Source organism: Ambystoma mexicanum, chromosome 1p (genome assembly GCF_040938575.1).
Source record: "Ambystoma mexicanum isolate Mex_15411 chromosome 1p, UKY_AmexF1_1, whole genome shotgun sequence".
NCBI lineage: Eukaryota > Metazoa > Chordata > Amphibia > Caudata > Ambystomatidae > Ambystoma > Ambystoma mexicanum.
Genome location: NC_090921.1, coordinates 214,085,482 through 214,097,576, shown reverse-complemented (window position 1 = coordinate 214,097,576; position 12,095 = coordinate 214,085,482). Strand labels below are relative to the sequence as shown.

The window sequence follows — 12,095 nt, the reverse complement described above, 5'->3', positions numbered from 1 at the left end:
CTGAAGAAGCTAAAAAGTTGATCTTGAGTTATAAAAGCTCTAATACCAGTAGTTAGGGAAGATTAAGGCTACGGATCATATGTGTTCACTTGGTATGATTGTATTGGCTGTGATTGCTCTGTTGAAACCTTTTAAATACATGGCACTTTTTACCTTTATAACACAATGGTTTTTACACTTAGTTTGGATCATTTCGTTTTATTTATTTAGAATTAAAATTATAGGTTTTGTCATATATTTTGAGTTGAAATACTGTTCAAAGTATTGGAATACCTGTGCGTAGGTTTATCTTTGAATTTTCGATGTATGCTTCGGAAAACGCGGGAATTCTAGGGGCTTTCTTCTAATCTGATGCTGATGCCATACCGTGTCATCAGTGTAGTGCCCTGTGTGTCTGCTCTGTTATTGGAATGGGAGGGTTGTGCATTTTATGCTGAGAATGCTGCTTATCCCGTGTGTTTGGCGGAATAGAAGTGGAAAGCTCGATGCTGACAAGCAGCTAGTCGCAAAATATTGTGATTGTGGTAAGCGAAGATGCTGACATTAGGGGCTGCTGCCTCTGTTTTTATATATTGGTGAGTCCCTTCTCAATGCCAATGTCTTCGACGTTTATGTGCAATTCTGAGAACCCCTCATTGAATAATGAAACGGCAATCGGGGTTCGTAGTCCTCCGTCGCAGACATTGCTTCATGGAGATCATTAACGCGTGTGTAACTGGTGACACACATTTGTTGACTGATTGACTCTGACTCCTGCTCGACGTGCCTCCGTCTGTTTTTTTTTCCGCCGGCTCTGCCACTTCTCACATGAGCTGGATTCCATCCCCGCACAGGGCGTTCAGGTACTCTACGCACAGACTAGCTGTTTCTGCTTTACCAATTTCTTTAGCTGACTTAGCTTCGAAGTACTGCGGCTATTTCTCTTGTTCTCTAATGTGCACCTCAACCAGGAGTAGTAAACATATTTGAATAGATTTCAACAAGCCTATGCTTGGGCTTTAGATAATGAAAACTCTGCTTTGCTGCCATGAATACTCAAGGTTTTAAATTATAGCAACTCTCCTGTATGGTTGAGAGTTGTGTATGCATTGTTTTTAAATTGTTTGGGAATTTATTGGCAGTGTATAATTGCTGCATATATGACTGTTTGTTGTTGGCCATTAACAACTTAATATTTGGTTGACTGTCGCCCTTCAAAGTCCAACTCTGTTAGATTCATATAGTATACAGTCTTTTGCGGCCTGATGATTAAGGCTTTGTTGTGGGATTTTTCAGCGATCTGGTCGTGTAATGTAGCCATTATTGGTTTATTAAAGGTTGATACAGGTCATGATATGAATCTATTAAGCAGAAACTTATACATCATGGATTATAGTGGACAGGGTTGAATGCGTGTATTTTGGGTATTTTCTGTCTCAAACCTAGCGTACTCGTCAGCACTCCTACTGACCCTGCAATGGTTATTGAGCATATCACGGGGCTAAGAGTATAACAATTGATATGTGCCAGTAGCCAGTGTTTGATAGGATATTTACTTTACGCTGCGCTAAAGTAAGATGCCTTGTGCTTCGGGCTACACCTACTGACTCCAATTGTGAAGGTTACAATGGTTAATGATATGGCGGCATTACAATTTTTCTTGATGGGTTTGCAACACATTTTTGGTGACTACCAGTGGCATCCAGGTTATGGGTTCTGATTACCTTCATCTAATAGACAGTTGGTACATAATATTTATCCCACTCACTACTATCAGGATTTGAAGTCCGGTTGGAAAATATATGCACAACATACTGGCCGCTTTTCAAAGTTATGTGATGTAGGGGTTCTTCTGGGTATCCCGTTGGCGTTTCTAGAGCATTTAATTTTGGGGTACATGCAATTCCCATTTTACACAATGGGTGTTTATGTTGCACATTTCAATGATTCTCTACTATACTTTTGCACTTTCAACCAAATTAACCGGTTCATATTTTCAGGATTGAGAGGGGTAGTATGGATAGCTTGTTTCATTGGTTTAAGGATTTTAGGGAGATGGTGCTCTCCGCTGGGACGTGGAACACAGTTTAATTACTTGTTCTATTGTCAGCACAGCTCCGTGTTGTGCTATCATTTTTAGGTTTGGTTTAGGCGTTTTGAGTATTTTGTTAACCCTCTCTATTTGGACCTTTTTTTTTTGTTTCTCTAATTTCTTTTTTAATTTTAGTGAGTATAGTTCCCACAGGTCTAGTCTGGCAGTTCATGGTAATTTATCAAAAGATTTTGTAGGAGTGGTGTCTTGGAACATTAATGGGTTGAATAACCCCATTAAAAGAAAGAAAATTCTAACACACGTGAGACATCTTAAGGCAGATATAATCATTCTACAGAAGACTCATTTGTCAAGTGACAAGGCTGTTAAGTTTTAGAAATGTTGGGCGGGACAGATGCTAGAATGATAAGTTCTAAAACGGATAAGGAGCGTCGTTGGTTGTTAATCACACTCCAGCTCCAAGAAATGTAATTCACCATTTGCTATTTTTATGTTCCCAATATAAACAGTGATTTATTTTTTAATGGTACAGGTCGTTGTTTGCTAGATACGAGGAAGACAGATTTGATAATAGCCGGGGATTTTTTAACCTGGTGGTTGACACAACTCTAGATATGAGAAGCCGAATGGGCAGGGACGGCAAAAAGTACAGGGACACCCTGCACTTGCTAACACCCAAGTGGGAGGCAATATAGCTTTTATTCGGGCGCCCATAGCATTCATTCTCGCATAGATAACGTGCTCGCACCAACCATCTGGTGTGGTAACTCAGAATGTAGTAAGTTGTGAAATGAAATCTATTGTTATTTCTGACCACGCACCCATTACATTAGATCCCTCTCTCAGCTATATGTCAAATAGATCAAGGGTTTGGAGGTTAATTACCATGATTTTGAAAGAAGATGGCTTAAAAGAAATGTTGATAGACGAGGCTGAGGGGTATATTGATACAAACTTAAATGTTGAGGTGGGGATTGACACTGCATGGGAGGCCTTCAAGTGTGTGATGTGTGGTGTGGCAATTAAACTGTCTGGTATTAGAAAGAAAAAAGGAGTTAAGGGGGGTGAAATATTGCAAATCTCTATTAAAAGTTTGGAAAAAAGATCTTATGTGTAGTTATGGTGCAGAGAAATCTACAAAACTGATGAAAAGGAAATACGACTTGAGCAAGATACTTAGTGATAAGGCAGAGTTCATGATTTTTAGGTCCAAATGTAGATATTATGACGGGGGGGAGAAGTGTAGTAGATTACTGGCCCACACGGTGAGGTTAAGGGAAGTGAACCGATCAATAGATGGACAATCAGGGTGTGACCAGGTACCCAAATGAAATTAATAAAATCTTTAAAAGCTTCTACGAGGACTTGTACACCAATCAGTCTTAAATGGACTCAGATCGGTGGAACCAGTTTTTTTAATCATTGCGGGTCAGGCATTTGTCAAGTACAGAAAGAGACTTTTTAGACACTGACATTTCTCTTGATGAAGTGAGAAAAGCAATCTGGAAGCTAAACCTGGGGAAATGTCTGGGTCCAGACGGGCTTCTGATTGAATTCTATTGAGTGATGCCAGAAAAAGTATTAACTCTATTGAGGGACATGTTCGTAAACAGTTAGTCAAAAGGATTACTGCCCCCGACTCTAAGGCTACAATATCTCTTCTGCATAAGCAGGGTCGACCAAAACTCGACGCAAGTAGCTATAGACCAATCAGCCTAATAAATTGCGACTCTAAGATATTGTCAAAGATTCTGGCCAATAGGTAGGTGATACTCCCTAAGATAATTCACCCAAATCAGGCAGGTTTCATTAAAGGCAGTGTCTCCGCCTCGAATATGAGAAAGTTATTGCTTACCCTGGAGAAATGCCAGAAGCTTAAATTGGATTCAGTAGCCTTATCTCTTGATGCTGAGAAGGCATTTGATTGTGTGAAATGGAGCTTCTTGTTGGGAACCATGGAGAGAATTAATTTTGGCCTTGATTTCTTGAGTTGAGTCAAAGTGCTCTATACGAAACCAACTACTGAGATCAACACAAATGGAATCGTATCTGAAAGATTCGAATTACAACACGGGAAAAGGCAGGACTGCCCTTTGTCTCCTCTGCTATTTGTGATCACGATAGAACATTTGGCAGAAGCCATTAGATCAAATAACAATATTGTGGGGATTGAATACAATGGAGTATGCCAAAAGTTGTGGCTCTACGTGGATGATTTACTGCTGGTCATCCAGGAACTCGCTTCTTCCGTATCGGAGTTGATGAACTTGATCGAAGAATTCAGCCTTGTATCAAATGATATTGTGAATTGGTCTAAATCAGAGGCTCTACCATGTTCACACTTGACAAATAGCAAGCTGCTGAAGGATCTGGGCTTCCGATGGTGTCCGACCCAAATGAAATATCTAGGTATTTGGGTCACTGTGAATTTTAGTGTCATGATAAGCCTGAATTTGGATACAGTGTTGCAGAAGATGAAATCGGAAGTAGACCATTGGAATGAGCTGAACCTGTCTATTTGTGGTAAAGTAAATGCTATAAAAATTGTACTGGCTCCAAAATTAAACTATGTTTTGGGCATGAGCCCCCTTCCTGTTAGTAAACATGCTTGGACAAGGGTAAATAGTGTTTTACAAACCTTTTTATGGAATAAGAAAACACCAAGATTAAAACTTTGGAAATTGCAGTTACGAGGGGACAGAGGAGGGTTAACTATTCAAAATTTCGAACAATATCATCATGGGTATTCTTTACATCATGTCATGCATTTCATAACAAGTGCGAAAGATGATTGGGCCAAGGCGGTGGCTAGGGTGCAGGCCCCATAGATATTTGGGCCCTTCGCTCTACTACCACAACGGAGCGCGAAGGCCATTCTGTTTTAACAAACTTCCTAAGATTCACTTGGAGATCATATGAGATAACAGCAAAACTAACCCCTGGTAAGACTGACACTTCCTCTATTTGGATGAACCCGGATATCAAGGTAGACAATAAAGTCTTGTTTTGGACAGCATGGTTCTCTGCTGGCATCAAAAGAGTTGGTGACGTCTTTGTAGGAGCGAGATGGAAAACGTTCCATGAACTGAAACTTGAATATGAACTATATGCTTGCACATATGGTGAGTACAGGAAACTGAAGAGAGCAGTGAAGATTCCATCTTTGGACAAATCTGAGTTTTTGTCTGTTAAGAAAATTGCAGAACGTGATCATTCAGCATCCAAGATGTATACTTTGCTGAGAAATTTTGCAAGAGGGAATGGAAAGATCCTGCAGGTCTGGTCTAGTTGCCTGAGGGAGGAGATGACACCGGATAGATGGAGTGAACTGTGTGAGAATATCAAAAGAATGTCCCTGAATGTAGGAGAAAGGTCCCGTCAAGTCATGATCTTGAATAGGGTGTTTTGGACACCAGTCAGGATGAAGGAACAGAAATTGACAACATCAACATCAGTTGGGGATTAGGTCACGTTTGAGGCATAATGGAACATATGCTATGGGAGTGCCATAAGGTGAGACATTTCTGGAGTGAGATTGCCACCACAATAATGATAATGCTGTGTTATTTATATAGTGCCTTTCTCCAAAGCGCTTTACACAGCACATATTTACAATACAATATCACCCAACCGAAATTGGTACTCATTTATCAACCTCGAAAGCATGAAAAGCTGAGTTCGCCTTGCCGGGATTCGAACCTGTGACCTGCAGATCACGCTCAAATCGCAGCAGCGAGCGCTCAACCCACTGAGCTATTTTACCGGCTGAACAAAGTACTCAAGGAAAATCTGGACTTTAATTTCGAGACTTTAATCTTTGGAGAAACCGCCCTGCTGGAATCTTTGAATCAGCATCAGACCACATGGATTTTAAGAGGGGCCATGATGGCGAAGAAGTTAATCCTACAAAACTGGAAGTCTGCTGATTATCTGACAAAAAACAATTGTTTGGAGGAGATGTAACGTACATGCAATATTGAAAGTCTGATCTATTCAGTGCAAAGGAAAAGGCCTGCTTTTGGTAAGATCTGGAAGTCCTTTTTCAATGCGGACTTGACTTAATCTCGCATCCAGGTTCAAGTTGGCCTTTGTAAAGATAAGTAGACGTTCATGGTTTGTTTTATTTGTTAAGGAGTAATAATGTCAGTCGCATTCTTTGTGATTTGGTAAATTCTAGGATGTAAGGTGCCTTGTAGAACGATTCTGGAATTCATTTGATTATCTGAAGATATTCTTATCTGCATTTTAGGACCTTGGTTTTTTTGGACCTTCCTTTTTTTTCTCTTTTTCTTTTCTCTCTTCCTTCTCCTCTGTTCTTTCTTTTTCATTCATTACCAATTTAATGATTCATATGTATATGTATACAATGTTATGTTGTGATATGATTTTGTAGTGTGTTTAGGGTTAATAAATAGATTTTTTTTAAAGTAATGATTTCCATATAGTTTTTGCACACGCTGGCTCGATGTCACATACATTTTACTCTCTTGCAAAGGAGAAAAGTAATTTTTACTCTTATAATCACATTTACTCTCAAAGTTTAATACTACCACCTCAAAATCTTATCTGGAGCACTGCCCACACTCCTAGCACCACATATATGCTCTTCACAGTCTATTGGCTTAGCCTTTTCCAAATTATATTTACTTGTATTTCCTCTCAGGCTTTTTTTGCCACAGATATTTTCTCTGAGGCTCACTGTTTCTTTAATCTTGTTTAATTGCGAACCCTATCCCCTTTTTCTCGTTATATGTTTCAGGGTTACACTTTCCCCCGGTTTAACTTTGAATGTATAGGGTTCTTTCTCAGTATTGTACGATCGGACCGAAAAAAAAGGGTTCGACCGTACAATACGACCGAAAAATGCTACCACCAAAGGTTCGGACACCGAAAGTGCAAACCTTTGGTGGTAGCATTGCAGGTAAGTATAAAAAAAAAAGACTGCGGGGGTGTCCCCCGCAACACCCCGCTCACTATACTGTGTGGTATAGTGAGCGGGGTGTTGCGGGGGACACCCTCGCAGCACAACCGCACAAATAAAGAAAAAAAAACAGGGCTGCAGAGGTGTTCCCCCGCAACACCCTGCTCACTATACTTTGTAGTATAGTGAGCAGGGTGTTGCGGGGGAAACCCATGCAGCCCCCGTAGTATGTAAGTGTGTTCTCATGCGAATTGTCCAAACTTTTGGTAGTTCACACCTTTCTCATGCGAACTTTCCGGCCGCAGCAAAATCAGCTGCGGTCGGATCCCTTAGAATCTCTTTCTCTACTGGGTTATTATTCATGCTCTTAGATGTTTCAGTTCCAATCATTCAACTGTATGGCTATTCGATCGTCCTTAGGACTGGGACGAGTTCCTTTATAGATAATAGATTCCATGCTGGCCTCGCGTATTTCCAAATTCCCCCTTTACCTCTTGTTATGCGGGGAACGGTTGCAGGGCTCGGCTCTCCTCGGGTACTGCTTCTTGTTTTCTTTGCTGTTCTTCAGTTTTCCTTTCTCGGTTCCCCATCAGACAACTGCAGACACTGGTTAAAAGAAGGGGTTCAGACTTCGCGTCGCGGTAGTCTCAGCGCTGTTCTTCGGGCTTCCTGCCCACCACTCTGCATGTGCGGTCACGCCACTACCAGGTACCTCTTCCTTTTCCTTCTGTTCGTACAGCTTCTTTGTGGTCCTGCTCTCCGGGGGTCCGGAGTCTCTCACTCCGCTACTCTGGTTCTTCTTTGCAGGCTCTGCAATGTTTTTTGGCTCTACCTCCACAAGACGCGACAAGGTCAGGGGGCTTCCCCTGCTCATGGCACTCTCCTCTTCATCTGCTCCAACTCGTCACAGTTAAATACATGTCTCTATTTCCTTATTTTCTCCACATGGATTTCTGTTTACATTGCCTTCAGCCAAACATGAAGTAGTCCTAGTATTGTTCACAGAAGACAGTCCGATGTTTGCGGCAATGGTTGTTGCCTTGGGGAGTTCCTCACAGGAACAGGAGTCCTTGTCCCCAAGTGGGGAGTCTCTCCGAGTGAAGAGTGAAGTCCCACTTGCCTCAACCCCTAGGGAGGATCTTGCAGAGCGGGCTCATCTCTCTTGGCTCACAGGGCGAGTCTCCCCCTTATGGAAATGGGACAAATACCTACTTTCCTCTCCTTCCCCCAGAAGCTCACTGTCTCCCAAGCTCTGGTTCTCTCTAGGTTGGACTATTGTAACAGCCTCTTTCTAAATCTACCTGCCTCTACTCTTCGCCCTCTGCAACTAATCCAGAACAAGACTGCAAGACTTGTCCTTGGCCTCAAGCCCTGGGATCGTATCTCTCCGGCTCTGAAATCTCTCCATTGGCTCCCAGTGGATGCAAGGATTACATTTAAAACCCTCTGCATTGTCCACAAGCTTTCTGGGGCCTGGGTCCAAAATACATTCAGCTATCCCTCTGCAAATACTTCCCCTCTCGAGCTCTTCGCTTCTCTACCTCTAACTCCCTCAGGGTCAGTCATTTTTCAAAGAAACAAGCTTGGGGTAGATCTCGGTCTTTGGCTGGGGCCTCCCTCTGTAACAGCCTCCCTGCCACTCTAAAATTTGAGGAGGACCATCTCCAGTTCCGGAAGTACCTCAAGACCTTCCTCTTTGCATCTACCTTTGCTTCCCCTCTGCCCTGCTGATCTGCTCTCTCGGCCCAGGTACCTGCTCACCCTACCACCCTTCTGCACTGCCTCCCGTCCACCCCTTGCACTGGGGACTGTGTCTGCACCCATACAGTCCCGCAACCCCCCCATTTTATTCTCTTTATTCTCTTTATGCACTTATCAGACTTACCCAGTTCTGCTGCCGTGAACACAGCACTTGCCACTTGCTGGCTGCACTACCCTGTTTATTTCTCCATTATCTATTTATTTGTATTTATTATTATTTATGTGTTCTCCGCAGTTTCCACTCTTCCCCTTCCATGCACTTCTCCCCTTTCCCTTTCCCATGCACTTGCACGTTCTCAATGTCACTGGGCCTAGTAAGATCGTTGTTTTGTTCTCACCTGTTCCCCTCCCCTCCCTTGCCTTGTCACGCTCTGAAACACTTGTGTACGAGCGCTATACAAATAAAATATCATATCATATCATACGATTCGTCACAATGTATAGAGAGTGAATGAAAACATTGAGATAACGAGACAAAGAGATAGAAGAAGGGAGAAAGGGTGAATGAATGGGGAAAGAGAAAAAAGGAGAGATTTAATTTTACTTTCAAAAGGAACCCATTCTCGAAGCAAATGTATTGATGTAATTTAGTAATGTACGACACTAATGAACACCAATTATATATTTTCACTATAGTTCCCGTATTTGCGACGATGCCATATTTGTCTAAAAAAAAGAATTACAAAATAACGCTACTTGACCTTGCACATTTATCAACATATCGTCTTTGATTGACAATGTTTTGTAAGAGAAAGAAATAGTGACAGACAAATAGAGCAAGAACGAGAAAGAATAACATCGACAGAAAGAGAGGAAGCGAAAAAGAAATACAGAGCAATATGGATAGAGAGCAAGGGAAAGAGAAAGATTGGGAGAATAGAGTGAGTGAAAGAAAAAAACAGATATGAAGAGACAAAAATGATTAAAAAATACAAAATTATTTCCTTAACAGAGCATTTAAATCAAAAGCTTTTGACATTGTTTCTGGACTGGCCATTTAGCCAACTGTCATCTCATAAATGATCCCTTTGTGTTGTACATGATGTTAGGCATCAGAGCCATCCAAGACTGTTGGCCCACCCACCCCCACTGTCAGAGCATGGCTAAAGGGAGACTTGCCTTTGATAAGGGAGTGGTGCCTCAGGATGACGTGAGTGGAAAAGGTCTTCACCCTCCAGCGGGACCAGTGATAGAAGCACCTCCCTACTCACTCCTCCAACTGTTGGTGTTCCACAAGGCTCTGTCTTGGGTCCGCTCCTCTTCACACTCTACACCTCTGCTCTTGGGGCACTAATCTTCTCCTTTGGGTTCTCGTACCAACACTTTGCAGATGATCCAAATCTTCTTCCCTTTTCCTGAACGCTCCTCTGATCTCTCTATCAAAATGTCCAACTGTCTCGCTGCCATTAAATATTGGATGGCTTGCACTCTCTGATGTTAAACTCTACCAAAACAGAGGTGCTCTTCTTCCCGGCCAAAAGCACTCTCTCATCTCTTCCTCTGCCTATCCAGCTCCCACCAGACACTCGCCACTACTCTTCTTCATCTAGAACCTTCAGCATCATCTATGACCCGTCTCACACCTTCTCTGCTTTCATCTCCAAAACTGGGGCAGAAGCTTTCCTCAACCTCCTAAATATTAAAATCAGGCACCAATTTCCTTTCAACACTGCCAAGGATCTCTTAACCACTCTTGTCTTCTCTAAACTGGACTAGCGTGCCAGCATCCTCTCTTATCTGCCCAAATATGCTTTCTGTCCTCTCAACAAGATCATTAACTATGCTATCAGACTCTCTTTGGACTCCCTCTATGCACACCTACTTCCTCGTACCGTCACCAGCTGGATGGCTGACAATGCAAAACCGTGCCAGATTTAAATTTCTTCTCCTGGTTCATAAATCTAGGTATGGTAAGGCACCACTGTATCTATCGAACTCTACCATCCTTCTCTGCTCTGCTCCTTGACTACCCTCGCGGCTGTGTGTCCTCTCTTCTTGCTTCACTTGCATGAATTCTCTACCCCGGACATCCGAGAAACAGTCCAAACAGATTTGTTCAAAAGCACACCTAAAGCCTAGCCTCCTCGCCTCTGAGTTATCCTCTTAACCTACCTGCTAGCTAAAAATGTTCCCTCACCTTTAACTTGCCCATGGCCATGCTAATCCCTATGGCCATTCCCACCCAGTTCCAGCCCCTTCCTGCCCAGAACACCTCATAAAAACTCTGAGCTTTCTTTAATTAAGCCTTACCATCAAACTTTGCACTCAAAGTGCCTGCCAGGGTTTTTTCAAAGCAGTTTTCTGAGAGTTAATAACTTAATTGGAACTATAAATGCGCTACTGCTGTAATACAAATGTTTTAACCAGATCTTCCTTCAGCCACTCGATTTATAAGCACTATGTGTGTCCCTCACTGAAGTCCTGCTAAACACAGGCATTGGCAAAGCCAACAGTTTGGGCCTGTGTATAAGTATTAGGTATTTGCCAGGCACTGGTATTAGATGCTTAGATACGTGCCCTATTTTGCACCTGCTACCATCAATGGCCAGTTAATACCAATACGGCATTGCCTGCCAAGTGCCTTTCCCATACCTACACAAAATCCCAATCTTTTGGCATTGCCATTGCCTTTTGAATTTGAGACAGCAAATGGTAGCTAAGGGTGAAACTTGCTGTGAGCCTTTTTTGGTGCCTTTTGGCAGTTCTTCAACGGTCTGCTTTGTAGCCCATGCTTGTTAATTTTGTTTTTTTAAATATATTTAGTGTCTAATAGTTTAAATTAATAGGCCTTAGCACAATACTTTACGTATGTAAAATTAACAGGAACTTTACATAAAAATATAAAATTATATAGGGGGCCGGGAAAAAAACCCAATAACATTTAGAAACTCAATTTACGTAAAAAAGAATACAAAGTGATTAATAATTAGTTTGAGCATTGGTCCAAAAAGAAAAAATGCCGCCCAGAGTAATTCCCAAGGCTGCAGTCTAACTTCCTCGAACAAAGTGGCCAAATATATCATTTCTAAGAGCAGTCAAACCTGGGCATTAACACACCAAGGGTCTCACTTTCCAACAGAATGTGTTTTCCTTTGTCAGGTTAGGTTTAGACGGAAGCGTAACAAACATCGAGCAAAAGCCCAAGACTGGTACAATAGCAAATATGGAACACATTGGACCTGTTTCTGATCCACCCTGCTTGCATCTATGCTACTCCTAGAAGTCTTACTGGTATTGATCCAATCATATTGACAAACTTTCTTCTTGGCCAGCATGTTATTTATAGCCCCTTCTTCCAAACTTGTGGATACCAAACTCAAGTACCTGCTACATGATTTGACCATAGAACTCTTGCGTAGGGCCATAGTTGTGTCCATCTGC

General features: G+C 42.1%; 1 protein-coding gene across 3 annotated transcripts in view; it reads left to right on the top strand.

Annotated features, from left to right (window-relative positions):
• Window positions 1-382: 382 nt before the first annotated feature.
• LOC138567878 (micronuclear linker histone polyprotein-like) overlaps window positions 383-12,095 on the top strand; it is a 141,992-nt gene continuing 130,279 nt past the window's right edge. For 2 of the 3 annotated variants that reach the window (XM_069646372.1, XM_069646375.1), the window contains exon 1: window positions 383-524. In XM_069646372.1, coding sequence (XP_069502473.1) covers window positions 431-524 — 94 coding nt within the window. In that variant the 5' untranslated portion in view covers window positions 383-430. Of the gene's footprint in view, window positions 525-791; window positions 843-12,095 lie in introns of those variants that run through there. The other variant, XM_069646376.1, reaches the window with a different exon arrangement.